The sequence below is a fragment of the Euprymna scolopes genome, chromosome 31 (assembly GCF_053919585.1).
Source record: "Euprymna scolopes isolate OS-2025 chromosome 31, ASM5391958v1, whole genome shotgun sequence".
Lineage (NCBI taxonomy): Eukaryota > Metazoa > Mollusca > Cephalopoda > Sepiida > Sepiolidae > Euprymna > Euprymna scolopes.
In genome coordinates, this window is record NC_136512.1 from 68,587,640 (window position 1) to 68,603,483 (window position 15,844).

The 15,844-nt window shown below is 33.8% G+C and overlaps 1 protein-coding gene across 1 annotated transcript in view; it reads right to left on the reverse strand.

Moving 5' to 3' along the window:
* Nucleotides 1-13,096: 13,096 nt before the first annotated feature.
* Nucleotides 13,097-15,844, reverse strand: part of LOC145255807 (aspartate dehydrogenase domain-containing protein-like) — a 38,939-nt gene continuing 36,191 nt past the window's right edge. The window contains exon 8 of the mRNA XM_080114495.1: nucleotides 13,097-15,289. Coding sequence (XP_079970621.1) covers nucleotides 15,252-15,289 — 38 coding nt within the window. The 3' untranslated portion in view covers nucleotides 13,097-15,251. The remainder of the gene's footprint in view (nucleotides 15,290-15,844) is intronic.

Below are 15,844 nucleotides of genomic sequence, written 5' to 3' on the forward strand. Positions count from 1 at the left end.
ACCTAAAGAGTAAGGGAACCGATGAAAATCGAATTAAGGGAAAGAGGGATAAATGAAAGCCTGTCCAGAGATAGGTTACTTTGGAAGTCAATTTCTTAAAGCTGTCCAATGCCCACCGACATGTAAAACGGACATTTAACCAAATGTGATGATTATACTGATGATAATGATTGGAGGACAGGGTGGAGCAGGTACTAGTGTGATTGCAAGTTAGAAGTGGATGGAATAAGTTCAAGGAATTTCTACCATTACTAACCAGCAGAGCGTTACTATTGTTGACAAAGGAATCAGAAATGTGTATGCTGTGTAATGATGTATGGAAATTAAACCTGGCCTGTGAGGATCGAGCACATGCGTTGCATGAAGAGAAATGAGAATGATATTATAGATGTATAGTGTGAATCTTAAGGATGTGCTTAGTTCTGATGACCTCAGAGGAAGACTAAATCTGGACAGTATAGAGAGATGTGTGAAGAACAGGAAACTGGAATGGCATGGATACGTTGAAAGAATGGATGGATGTTCTTGGGTTATAAGATGTGGAGCAGTTGAGGCAGCAGGTTCAGTTCACAGAAAAAGCCAGCGAAAACCTGAAAGAAAGTGACAGGAATGGACATGAAGGAAAGAGGGATAAATAAAGTCCTGGTCAGAGATAGGTTAGTTTGGAAGTCGATTTCCGAAGCCGTCCGACACCTGCCAGCATGTAAAACGGGCGTTAAAACTGATGATGATGATGATGATGATGATGATGGTGATGCTTTTAGGATATTTAAAGATTTTAACGTTCCATCAATATGTATATATTTTTTTCTTTTGTATTTTGTCTTTCATAACCTTTTAACCTGTTAAAAATATGCCATTTATCATTTTAACATGTTTTTTCTCTCTCAAAAGTTTATAAATATTTTTTTAAATGTTGCCGTTATTTGGCATTTCAAAATTTTGTACCAATAAAAAACTTTTATCAAAATTTTGTACTAATAAAAAACTTTTATCAAAATTTTGTACCAATAAAAAACTTATATCAAAATTTTGTACCAATAAAAACTTATAACAAAGCGTATCTTCTTGAATTCTTCAGTTTTTTTCATCTTCTTTGAATTTTGGTTTAATAATATATCTACCATGTGATATATCTATATTATATTTCTCTTAGCTTGTCTGTCTGTCCATTTCACTTTTTCTCAGAAGCCACTGGACTGATCTAACTGAAATCTTGTACAGATTTCTGTTATGATACTGTGTAGCGACCTATGTATTATGGTATTTGTTCAATGCAGTGTTAGTGATTAATAGGGATTAGTCACCACAATACCACATTTACTTCACTTGTTCTCTATTAAGCCGATCTGGCTGTAATTTTGTACAGACCCCCCACACACACACACACACATATGCTCATTGAGGAAACATCAGTAAAAAGGTTTAGGAACGCTGTTTTAATATACCTATTTACTATGCTTCCCCACGGGACAGAGTTAGACACCAGGGTCGTTTTTTAACGTGGAGAAAAGGTACAAAAATAAAAATTGTCTCAGTCGTGAAGGATTTCTCCTCCACCGAAAGAGAACAAGAAATGGAAGTGCAGCATCTGAAGAACAGATACTATAGCATTAAATCAGGATCTGTATAAATTCCATGAAATGAGAAATATAAATGTGTTTTGATGGAGCTGATATTTTTCTGGATAGCACAAAAAATTAGTTTTCTGGACAGAAAAACCAATAACATGCAGAAAATATGAGTTTATTAACATTTCTATAAAAATAGTGTCCATTGTATTTTAAATACAGAACTGACCCAAATGGGATAAATTAATAAGTACTAATAAATACTCGGAAATAATATTGTGCTACATAGTTCAATACAAATAATATAATCACATTGTAAAAGACAATCTTTAATTTACTCTACTCCTTCAGTCCATTACCTCTTGGTAGATATGTTCTTTTTTATAGGCCCGTTTTTTTTTTTTTTTTTAAATATCCCCCGTTTTTTTTACGTAATGTTTTGCTGGCTTTTTTTCTCTGAAAAACCACCACACATCAAAATTAAAAGTTCCTTTCTCATGCCATTACAACAATGATCAGATATTATTATGATATTCGAAAAATCGAACCTGCACCTGTTAATAAACTTAAGCTATTTTTTGTACTAACAAGGTGTTTTTTTTATTTTTATTTTTTTTTTTTAAATTTAATTTAAGACTTTACTATTTATCTTTGAAATAGTCTAAAAAAATTAATACTTATCTTTCAAGGGATTTTTACAATGAATTCATTTAACCTCGAAATGTAACTGAACTTGTCAGTTTCCGATGTCACCGTGAAGACATTTTTCATTATAACTTTCTTTTTCCACGTGGAAAAATTTTTTTTTTTCCTAAAAAAAGATTAGGCTTTAAATCTTTCATATACAATTAAAAAGTTAAAAAGTAATTGAAAACCTACAAAAAAAATATATATATAATTAGCTGGCTTTCAAAACCATGTATTGTCTGCCTATCAGTTTCCGCCATTAAATTGCATGTACCTAATTATCGTTTTTCGTAATTTATGGATATGTTACTATTTGAAGGCCGACAATTACGTAGGTACCATCTATTTCACTTGAAATTCAATATTTTTTCTTTATTATAATATAGAAGCACATAAAAATATTTAAAAATAGGAATATGATCTCTGTTGAAACGTCGTGTAATATAAAAAAAAAAAACAAGATTGTACTTCCTCAATTTGATTAAATTAAAGTTACATGTGTCTGTTAGTAACATAATCTAGTAAAAACCCTCATCTTCGAGTGGCCTCCGGGCCTTCATAAGTCATGACTTCTATGTTAAATAAATAAATAAATAAATAAAAAAGACAACGCGGCAATCTGCCATAACATATTAATTGGTTGTTCTGAGGGAGGCAATTTTTTTTTTTTTGATACGATAATTTAGGACGCTTTGTTTATTTGTTAAATAAACAAAGAAAAAGCGATGATAACTGCAGAGGAATTGTAATTTTTATTAAACAAAACATTCGAGTAAGAAAATAAAGACGCGACTATGATTTTTTTATTTTTTTTCAATTACAGTTTGATAAATATTAAGACAAAAATAAAATAACATAAAATGCGACGATATTGTAATTTTTATTAAATAAAACGTTCGAGTAATTGTAAGAAAAAATGTCATGGTAACATATATTGGCTGAATTTCTAACAGTATTTTGTATATTTTTATTTTTAAGTCAGGGTTTGTATTACTGTACACATAGATTCGAAAAAGTTGTCAAAAAACAAATATATAACAAATATATGTTATCAAAGGCAAGATAAGTTACTTTTCTACCAAACTGGATATATGTTTTGTGTTTTTATTCAATGTAACATGTTTATTCAGCTCGAAAAACATGCAGTGTTTATCGTTTACCGATGTATTGGACAATTCAAAATGGCCCCCGGCTCTTAAGTCATTATCAAACCTTTACATATTTAGTTGTCAGTTCGCGGCTATTTTTTTTTTTTTTTCCACACTTAACATTTGACACTATATGTATTCCGAACTGATTAAACATTTTAAAGTGAGTAAAACTACTAAAACCTTTTCCAGGTAGGTAGAAGAGTAAACTACTTTGCCTTGTTAACATTTATTTGTTAAATACAGGATGGCCCACTTAAAAGTAGCTCAGAAAAATGTAGTAAAGAGGAACATTCTTTCATTGTTTAAATTATTGTAGTGTTATAAAAGATGCTGAAAGTGCTCCCCGTTAACATCTATACATTTCTGGGCACGTTTGACAACGTTTGCAGATAATGCCTGTAGATCTTCTCTGGTGATTCTCCTGACAGCGTTGGTAATGTTCTCCTTTAGTTTGTCTAGATTGTGAGGATTGTTTGCATAAACTTTTTGTTTTAAAGTCGCCCAAAGATAAAAATCACATGATGACAAGTCCGGGGAACGTGGTGGCCATAACCCTTTGCTTATTGTTCTCTCTTCCGTAAACATGTCATGAACTCGTGTCAGTGATCTGTGAGACGTGTGGCGGGTAGCGCCGTCTTGTTGGAAAAAGAATTTCATTTTGTCTTGTGGTGTCAGTTGGTTGTTAAGAGAAAGATTACAGAGATCGGGCTATTTTTAAGTGGGCTACCCCTGTATTTGAATTTTTTACCACTTTTTAAAAAAAAAATTTTTTTTTTTAAACTTCTGTGGATTGTAAAACAAGCCCCCAAAATAATTTTTTTCAACTACTTTATTTAATATAACAAACAGTTACAAAATATGAATATTTTCACAAAAATTAATGAATAACTTAATTTGTTTACTCCATTTTAATGAGAAATTCTTTCAGTTTTTCATATGAGAATTTAGGACGCTGAAACCAACGCAACTTTAAGGAATTGTAAGAAAACAAAACAAAACAAAAAAGAATCGACTACCCTTTTTACTTTTTTTTAAAATAAATGTTAAATGGACGCATCTTTTAGTAAAGTGGAGTTATCCCCATCAGATCAATAGAAAGTTTTAGAAAGCGTTCGTAATTCTCTTATCAGTCACCTTTCTTTTCGAACAAATAAGGGCACTCTCTAACCTCCATACAATACGGGAGACAACTCTTATCAAATTAGATAATTCAATTTGAAGGAGATAAATTGGCAAGAGAGATAACTCAACAAACTTGGCCTTTTCTGTCCTCGGTTAGTGGAGTAGAAATCTTTCATGACTGAGACAATTTAAATTTTTGTTCCTATGCAGAGAGCCCCTTTTTAGGGAGTTGGATTTTTCCCCACATTAAAAACCGGCCTTGTGTCCAACTCTGCCCTCGTGGAGAGGCAAGTAAATAGGAACATTCATACATAATAATCTACACAAATATTTTTATCCTAATTTTTGTGAATATATCTTTTTTTCAAGAAATTATTTTTTTTTTTTCATCCAATATTTTTTTTTAAAATATACTTTTAGTTTAATAAAAACATTTCATCTAGTTTTAGACACAGAGTGGAAGAATGGAAGGTTCTTTCTTTTTTTTATAAAAAAAAAGACGAGTTTTTGCTGCGAATGTTTTATAGGAAAGAACCAGAGATTGGAGCTGAGTTGAACATCTACCATGAAAAAAAGAGATAAGGGCTAGCAGCATCTCTTTTTATGACAAAAGGACTGTAGAGAAATGAAAAGATCAGTTCCCACTACATTACGAAGTCAATTTTGTACTTTGTCAAGGTAGGAAAGGGTGTTTTTAGTCGTACTTCTCTAGATGTGGCAGCAATACTCCATCTTGGGTCGGATCTGACTAGGAGTACATCAGGAGTTAAGTACGTTTTTGAGCGGTAAAATGATCCAACTATTTTTTTCCAGTGACTTTTGTAAACTATTTGAGTTTACATGGAATTATTATTCAGAAAATTACCATCTATGCTGATGATACCCCTCTCTGTTCTGGTATTGCTTCTCACCCATCTCCCTTTGGGCAGTTGAAATATGCAGCTGACCTAGAAGTTGACTTGGGTTCAGTTGTAGAGTTAGGTAAAAAAAATGGCTTGTTTTGTTTAATCCTGTTAAGACTCAACTCCTAGCTTTCAATCGTAGGCATGTCTCTTCTCTTTCCGAGATTCTTATGGACGGCTCTGCTCTCGATGAGAAATTGACTTTAAAACTTCTTGAACTTTCTTTCTCATCAAATCTTTCTTGGAGTTCATGTATTAGATCCATTGTGTTTTTTCTGCTTTTTTTTTTTTTTCTATCTCTGTAAAAAAATTTCTGACACTTGAGGCTATTCTCTATCTCTATAGACCATGTATGCAGTATTATTGTCATATTTGGTGAATCTGTCCCATTTATGGATTCTTGATAAGGCGCAGAAACGTATCTGTAATTTGATTGACCTCTATCCTTTCTTCTTTGCAATTTTGATAGAATATGTTTTTATTGCAATATTGTAGAAGAAAAGTAATTTCTTAACGAAGTAAACTGGACATTTGGCACCATAGAGTCTGGCTTGACACCCATGAAGATGTCACAGCAGACCATGTAATTTGTAACAAGCCCATGTCACAGGAAGGTATGCTACGATAAGAAATAATTTGAACATGGGAGAGAGAGAGAGAGGGAGGAGGAGAATTAAGAGAGAGAAAAAGGGACTTAGGACAAAAGAAAAGAAAAAGAAGGGGAAAAAGATTCAGAAGTAAGAGAGGGAAAAGAGGAGAGGAGGAAATGGTAATCTGACTTAGAGAGAAGAAACCACAAATTGATGAAACTGTTTATATTTTGCAAATGAGAGGAATTGCCCACTGGTCATTGAACCAGCGGCTTGGGCTTTAATTCAAATGTCGGATATCTCCTCCTCGAAAGAGCTAAGTTGAAAAGTTCAACCTCCTCTGACTGAGAAGCTATCTGAACGAATCCAAGTCGAAAAATCTTGCACCTTGAAACCATTAAGAACCTGAAGAATTAAACTTTCCTTTGCACAAAGTGTACCCTGTAATATCTTATGAATAATTATTCTCGTTTATAAGAAAATGATCTCCGAGTTATCATTGATTGTTGAATTGCTTTGATTTGAAAACACAGTTATTTACAGTGCAGACACAACAACCAGCTCAGACCACATTGACAGAATAATTATTTGTATCAGCCATTCACTATAAGAACTGAACCACAGCACCTGATAATGAACAGTCAACTCACGAGTTAAAAGTGTTGCCACCCAGACTTAGGATCATGCACGTTTTGCACACTCTGACTATCAGAGCAGTAGTTCCAGTAACAAGCGTCTTGTGATATTTCGAAAGATTTATCACTATACGAAGATAAGAGTGTAGCCACAAGGACTTAGGATTAGCCCCTGCATATAGGGACTAGAGACGGCCTGGTTACACTAATTGATCCCGTGAAATAGGATTGCAAGAACAAATAACCTCTCCACCATTAGGTTACATAGTGGTCTCCATCAATTCGCTATTTTAATACCTTGTAATATTGTAATACAACTGCGAATTCCAGTTAAAACACACAATATAACAAGATGAACAAGCAAAGTCTGATCAGTAACAGTTCTTGAGAAATCGTTATGATTAGAATGTTGAAAGTAGGTGAAAGTCTTTTGTGAAAATAATGTCCTTATTTCAAGGTTTGTGTTTTAACTGGCAAAGTTCGCCTTATTCAAAAGTCCCATGAGGTAAGTAATCCGTTGTTATTAATTCTTTTAGAAAATGTACGGAATGGATGCGTGTGTGCATAAGTGTCGTTTTTGGGTGCGCGCGTGGCATGTGTAATTATGGTTTCGACAGATTTGAAAATGACGATGAGATGAAAACGAGAGGCATGTTCTCGTGTCACGTCGGAGCGAGAAGAGAAGAAAAGAAGGGTAAGAAAGACATTATTTTCACACAAGACTTTTACTTTCTAATCTTATTAATTTAACGAAGGACTTTCATCTAACATGACCTTTTAATCTTAATAATTCCACAAAGGATTTTTCACCTGCTTTGAACATTCTAATCATAATGTTTTCTCAAGAACTCTTACCGATCAGACCTTTGCTTGTCCATCTTGTTATTTTTGTTGAAAAATAAATGTGGTGCATTTTAAATGAGAAGGAGGTGTCGTTTTGTTTTTTTATTATTTTGTTTGGGGCAGAGAAATTTAATTTCACTTAAACTTCTTTTCTCCTATAGGTTTCAGTCAGTCTTTTCTATAGACGTGGCATGAGACAGATCGCCAATAATGCTGTAATGACCGAAAGGAAAACTTGATAATCACCAAGAGCGAAACTCCCCTCTAACATCTTTGTTCACTGTGTCCACACGTTTATCATTAATAGGATAGGTAACTAATTAGTTAAAATAATATTAGTCTCTCTCTCCTTCCCCTCTCTCTTTCTCTCTCTGTCTGTCTGTCTGTCTGTCTGTCTGTCTCTCTCTCTCTCTCTCTCTCTCTCTCTCTCTCTCTCATAATGGAACTGTTTCTGTCCAGGATAAGCTTTAAACGAAGGTCTTAGCCTCTCTTTCTGTACACATTAAAAAGCTGTAATTGTTTCACTCTACTGATGACCCATGTAAAAAAGATTTTAAGAAACGAAAACGTTACATTTAGGAAGATTTTTATAATAGAGACTAGATTATCTCCCTTGTTCTTCACGGGTATGAATTAGAGTTATCTGCTTTTAGTTCCTTTTTTTGTTATTCATATTTTGTAGGGGTCTCTTTTTCTTAGTCTCCTTGAGGACATAATTATTTATATTCACTGTGTGACACATTCGTTGAAGGTTTGTCCCAATTTCGGACTGATGAAATGCAAGGGACATAACTCTGCTGAAAATCTCTGAGGCAAGGGAAACAATGTTTGAGTAAAGAGTTAGTTCCATATAAAAAATATATAGTTTCTCTTTTAAATATTTAATTATCATTTTCACAATAGAAAGTTTTATCTAACAGATCGACTTTAGCGAACAAATTTTCAAAAACTGACTTTTTTTATTTAAATTATCGATTTAGTCAGTCTGCGAACATCTTTTTTTTTTTTTTTTTTCATAGAAAAGATTATTTCCCTTGTTCTTCAAGGATAGGAATTAGAGTTATCTTTCGTTGGTCCCTTTTCTATTGTTCAACTTTTGTAGAGGTCTATTTTTCCTTATGTAAACACTACTGCTACCAGATGAGGCTGTCTGAAGATACTGGCTTCCTGACTTTGTTTTTTTTTTTTTTTTTTTTTTTTAACCTTTGCAAAACTCAATCAAGTTCTGCATAATCAAAAGTAAAAACAGCAATTTTTCTCTACAAAACAACCAAACCAAAACAAACCAAACACTATGAATAAATATTTGAAGATATAAAGAAATTGAAAAATAAAATTAGTGGATTCAGCATTAAATAATCCTAAAAGGGTTGATATACCATAAAATAAAGCAACTGAGCCAAATCAAACTAAACATTATGATTAATTATTCGAAGATAGAAACTGCTTGAAGCATATATATTTTTTTGAAACTACTGTATTCGGCATTAAATAACCCGAAAAAGGTTGATATACTGTAAAACAAAACTACCAAACCAAATACCATGAATAAATATTTGAATATATAAAGAACTTGAAGCATAAAATCTTTTTTCCAAAATTACTGGATTTGGCATTAAATAACTTGAAAAGGGTTGATATGCCATAAGGCAAAACAATCAAACCAAGATAATGCAAATAAAACGAGTGTGTATGTGTGTGTGTGTGTGTGAGAGAGAGAGAGAGAGAGAGAGAGAGAGAGAGAGAGAGAGTATGTGCGTATTACGGTAAAGCAGGTATACAGATATATGTCACGTTAACGAATTCACCCTCCATTTTGTGGAATATCAAATCCACATAAAACAGAGGTTCAATGTTTTTGCTTTTAATTTATAAACGAGTATCAGTTTTTCATAAAATAGTTCAAATACTGATTGATATGGCTGGCTTTCATCACATTAAACAACCTGGTGGCATATCTTGTTGCAGTTGGAAACAATTAAATAACCAACTTATTTTTGGCACAATACCTGGCTATACTTTAACACTTATGTCATTAAAACTCCACACATTCCCAAATGTAAATGATTGTTTTATTGGTTTGTATAGATCAAGGATCCAAAACTCATTCAACCCCGTGGGGCAGATCGTCTTATAATGGCAGGTTGCAGGCCAGAGGGAGGCCATTAACGAAAAATCAAGGAACATCACATATGAAGATCCGTGTCAATCTACATATTTAAAATGATAAACATTGAAAAATCAGAAAGACAAAAGGAAATCTATAATTCAAAAACACCTAAAAAGAAATTAGTTTTCCTTAAGGAACGTCAAAATATTTCAAAATGAAAAAAATAACCAGACGCGAAATGGATTAAATCATGTTGTGTATCTTTGAAACTGTTATTGAAAATATAAAAACATGGCCCAATGAAAGATTCCAGCAACTTACATAGCGTAAGTACAGGGTAAGCGATATGAGGGGTCCTTTTGAAAGGAATGAAATAGAAAGCCGGCTGAGACAACATTGTCACTTTGAAACTGTTATTGAAAATATAAAAACATGGCCCAATGAAAGATTCCAGCAACTTACATAGCATAAGTACAGGGTAAGTGATATGAGGGGTCCTTTTGAAAGGAATGAAATAGAAAGCCGGCTGAGACAACATTGTCACTTTGAAACTGTTATTGAAAATATAAAAACATGGCCCAATGAAAGATTCCAGCAACTTACATAGCGTAAGTACAGGGTAAGCGATATGAGGGGTCCTTTTGAAAGGAATGAAATAGAAAGCCGACTGAGACAACATTGTCACTTTGAAACTGTTATTGAAAATATAAAAACATGGCCCAATGAAAGATTCCAGCAACTTACATAACGTAAGTCAGGGTAAGCGATATGAGGGGTCCTTTTGAAAGGAATGAAATAGAAAGCCGGCTGAGACAACATTGTCACTTTGAAACTGTCCACACCTAATGTCTGTCGCCAGTCAGTCTGTTAAACCACTCTCGGTTTTTGTTTTCTGTTTTCTTTAATCCTTCATGCAGCAATGGAGGCGATTTGGATTTAATTGTGCTTTTGCGGTCATAGTATTCAAATTCACTTGGGTGGATCAGAGGAACTGTAGGCCTTTTGTTGAATTCAAAAGCTTTGTCTCTCAAGTTAAAAATAGAGACATTGGTAATCAGGCTCGCGGACCGACCCTTGGTGTACCTATTTACTATGCCTCCCCGCGGGACAGAGTTAGACACCAGGGTCGTTTTTTAACGTGGAGAAAAGGTACAAAAATAAAAATTGTCTCAGTCGTGAAGGATTTCTCCTCCACCGAAAGAGAACAAGAAATGGAAGTGCAGCATCTGAAGAACAGATGGTATTTATTTGCTCCCCCACTGAGCAAATTAGGCACAAGGCCGTTTTTAATGTGAGGTAAAAACCAGCTCCCCTAAAAGTAGGCAAAAAAGGGGCACTCTGGTTACCAAAAATAATAATTGTCCCAGTATAGAGGGTCTCCCCTCCATTGACTGGTACAAACCATCTTAAGTGCAGCATCTGCCGGAACAGATGGTATTTATTTGCTCCCCCACTGAGCAAATTAGGCACAAGGCCGTTTTTAATGTGAGGTAAAAACCAGCTCCCCTAAAAGTAGGCAAAAAGGGGGCACTCTGGTTACCAAAAATAATAATTGTCCCAGTATAGAGGGTTTCCCCTCCATTGGCTGGTACAAATTATCTTAAGTGCAGTATCTGCCGGAACAGATGGTATTTATTTGCTCCCCCACTGAGCAAATTAGGCACAAGGCCGTTTTTAATGTGAGGTAAAAACCAGCTCCCCTAAAAGGGGTCACTCTGGTTACCAAAAATAATAATTGTCCCAGTATAGAGGGTTTCCCCTCCATTGACTGGTACAAATTATCTTAAGTGTAGTATCTGCCGGAACAGATGGTATTTATTTGCTCCCCCACCGAGCAAATTAGGCACAAGGCCGATTTTTAATGTGAGGAGTGAAGGGAGGGGGAAGGGAAAAAGGGGACCAGCTCCCGAGAGGTGGGAAATGGGAGCTGGTTAATGGTCAGGCATGGGGGGTTGCCCCCACATCTGGTCTTTGCTAGTCATAGCTTGCAGTATCTGCCGGAACAGATACTACACTTTGATCTTGACCAAAAGGCCAAGAAGGGTGTAGATCAATAAATATAATCTATAAATATAAAAGCGAAAATGTATGTATGTATGTATGTATGTATGTGTGTTCGCTTTTTCTGTATGTCTACAAAAGGCTTTTTTCAGAGAAGCGGTCGCTCGCTTCACAACTTTTTAAAACTTTTTGTATCACATATAACTCGTAATATCTCACAGTTAACAACAAAGCTCGCCTCTCTATTTAATTTGCTCGATTTCGGGAAGATAAATATTCAACATTTGTCGCTCGCCGCATGTGGGTTAGTCTTTTTCCTATAACATTTTGGGAAAATAAAAATCCTGCAGTCAAACTTGACCCCATTAACTCATTAAAACGGGCACCTGCCAAATCCAAGTAATTAAATAAATTCAAACGTGTTTACGTTAGCATCTCGTGGTGGGGCAATGGTTAACGTCGCACTTTTTTTTTCACACTTTAATTTACAACTTTGCCTCAACGGTTCGGATTCGATCCTTATACTTACTTTTTTTTTTTAACCTCCACCCCCGGAGTTTCCACACACACACCTCCAAACACCCGGGCAACGCCGGGTACCTCTCGCTAGTTATTACATATTAACAACTGAAAATTAATTACTTTATAATGTGGACATAATTGATTGTAGCCACTATGTGACATGTCCATTGAATGTTTGTCTTAATGGCAGCTGATGTTAGAAGTGGTTAAGAGATTCCTAATCAATTCTCAGATCATATGTGCAAGCAAGCACACACACACACACACACACACACACACACACACACACACACACACACACACACACACACACACACACACACACACACACACAGAGAGTTGTAACCCTAACGCAAAGCAACAAACACACTAATATCTACTAGTAGGAACTGTGGAAATTCCACAGTGACATTTTTCAAAAGTAATATATTGCTGCTAGGCATTCTGTGGACATTCCACATGAGTGGAGACCCCACGATACTATTTTAGTCCTTTTGTTAAAATTGTGAAAGTATTTATCTAAGTAATCTGGTTAGTGTAATGCCAGAATATATCTGGTCATTATGGTTTATCTTCAATATCCTTATAGGAATCTATGACATATTTTCATTGTATGGACGCCATTTCTCCTTAAGGCAACATTTAAATAGGTGTAAGTATGGTAGCTAGTTCCGGCAGGCTTCACTACACTGTCATGACAATGTTTCGATCTGTAGTTATTAATAACTAAGATCTCATCAGGCGAAAAGTCTGTCTTTCATTTAAGACATATTGAAAAAGGAAGGAGAATGCAGTACAGGTCTTCTGTCCAGTTATGACCGATATTATGACCATCAGAAGTTGATACTTGGACCAAAGAAAAAGGATTTCTAGGGAACAGAAAAAAATGGGGGAAAAAATGAAAGGTATGTGATTCATTCTTTCAGTTTCTGGTATACAACATAAATGAATCGAAAATCCTCTTACATGAAAATATTCTTTATTCCATTAATTACATTTTGGTAGAATTTATCAGAGGTCATCAGAGGTCAGCAGATGTGTTCTATTCTTAGCACCTCTACAAAATTTCCAATCCTATCATGAAAACTCAAAAAAGAAAACCAACAAAAAAAAAAAACATTAGCATAAACCCAGAACCCCAACTTTTAAAAAAATTTTTTTATTGTAAATCGTCCCAGACAAGGCATGAAACCACTTGATGTAAGGAGCTAAAAAATACTTCAAGGTAAAAAACTAGCCAATGATAAGTGTTAAGTTGATAACTTCTGAGCTAGAAAACAGCTTTTTGTTTGTGTTTTTTTCCTTAAATAGAAATTGCTCCAGACAAAGCATGAGGTCACTTAATGTAAATAGCTAAAAAGAATTACTTTAAGGTCAAAAACTAACCAAAGATATGTGTTAGGCGGATAAATTCTGATCTAGAAAACAGCAATTTGTTTGTTTTTAAATAGAAATCGCTCTAGATAAGGCATGAAGTCACCTAGTGTAAGTAATTTTTTTTAAGCTACCTAGTGTAAGGAGTTAAAAAAATTACTTTAAGGTTACATACTAGCCGATGATAAATTCCAACCCAGTAAATAGCAATCATTCCCCCTTTGTTAGAACCGTGGCTCATGAAATGTGAGGACTAAGGGACACAATAAAGGAAGCAAGAGTTGTGAGACTTCTGGAAGTAAATCCAGGGTTTTCTTTCCTGACTTCGAACATAGATCCTTTTTACCTATTTTTTTTTCTCCAATCTCAGGGACCTACTTTCCAAGCTTCCAGAGGTTGAAATCCATTTTTAAAAAATACTCTCCCCCCTCATTTATAATTAGACTATATTTTTATCTTTTATTTTTTTTTTAAATGTTTTTTTTTTTTTTTTTTTTTTAATGTTTAACTGGCTTTGCAAATTTATTTTTCTCTCTGTTCCAAACAATGAAATCGAATAAGTCGCATTTCTAGGTGTATCAGAATTTTTGTAGGAATTTTTGACACCCCTAACACGAAACTGCGAATAAAATATAAAAAATTCGTAATTTCTCTTTTAAAAGTGGGTTGTTTATTTTCTTTATGGATTATACTTCCAAAATAAACTATTAAAGTTGTTTTAAAAGTAATAGAAATATTTTTTTTTATTTTTTAAAAAACAGTAATGAATTTTACGAACTCAATATTTTTCAATTTTTAAACTTTAAAAATCTATAAAAATTTTTCTATCGATTCTATTTTTACGATATTTTCAGGGTCAATGGGAAATTTTATGCTCTTTCCAATAAACCGAATATAATATTTTAGACAAACGTTTTTTTTTAATTCACGCCCCCCCCATTTTCAAGTGTCTATTAAAAAGTAAATAATTAATTTACTCACCAAAGTTTTATATATCACAAATTGAAGAGAAAAAGGTCAATAAATAATATATTCAAATTTAAAACAAAAAAAAAAATGCGTTTTTTAGAAATTTACCTGTAAAGTTCGAAATTTAAAACCTTTTTTTTTTTTAAACCACGTATTTATTTTTTCTTTTATTTTCTTTTAATGAAACCTTGGCTCTTGTTCCTTTAATTGAAAAAAAAAATTAGAGCATGAATTACATTTTTCGAGTAGTTATAAGCTTGGAAAGACAGGGGGTCGAATAATTCACGCCTCCCATTTTGAAATATCTATTAAAAAGTAAATAATTAATTTACTCACCAAAGTGTTATATATCACAAATTGAAGATAAAGGGTCAATAAATAATGTATTGAAATTTAAAACAAAAAAAATGTAGTGTTTTTTAGAAATTTACCTGTAAAGTCCGAAGTTTAAAACCTTAAAAAAACACTTTTTTTTTTTTTTGTAATGAAACCTTGGTCCTTGCTCCTTTAATTGAAAAAAAAAAAAGAGCTTGAATTACATTTTTCAAGCAGTTATAAGCTTAGAAAGATGGGGTGGAATTATTCAATATTTTTCACGAAATTTCTGACACACCTATCGCATTTCTATCTAGTATGCTTTTAAAGTTAAGAGTACATGTATAGTTTTACCAGGGGCATCAAGCTATTAGGTAGGTTTGAGAGGGTGTGACGTTTGATCAAATTGAACATCAAATTTTCATCTTCATTTTGATTATTTCTTTATGTTTTTTTTCTTCAGCACAAATGCAGTCCACCACCTTTTCCACCAGCTTCTAAAAAAAAATAAATAAATAAAATAAATAAAAATAATTTTTAAAAAAAGTGATGGAATTAAATAGGAATGACAACAATAATTTCTTCAGACTATCACAATAAATATAAACAGGCTTATTTCTTTTAATCTGGAAATGAAAACTTGTACATATGTATGTGTGTGTATATATGTGTGCGTTTGTTTATGTGTGTACGTGTGTGTGTACGTGGATGTATGTGTGCATTTGTTTATGCTTGTATATTTGTGTGTGCATAAGCGTGTCTGTGTGTACCTGTATGCATATGCGCGTGTCTATATTTTTTTATATGTGTATGTGTGTGTATCTGTGTATGTGAGTGTATCTATATGTGTATGTGTGTGCGTGCATGTGTGTATGCGTATATGTGTGTGCATGCGCGTGTGTGTGGACATTCATTGCACAGATTGTGATTGTACGATCCTTGTCTTTGTCCGAATCCAGGTTACTTGACTGAGACCACATAAGCGGCACTACGGCCAGTGTCGATTATGGGGTCCCAGTCAATGATATAACAAAAAGGTTTGCCTAATATTT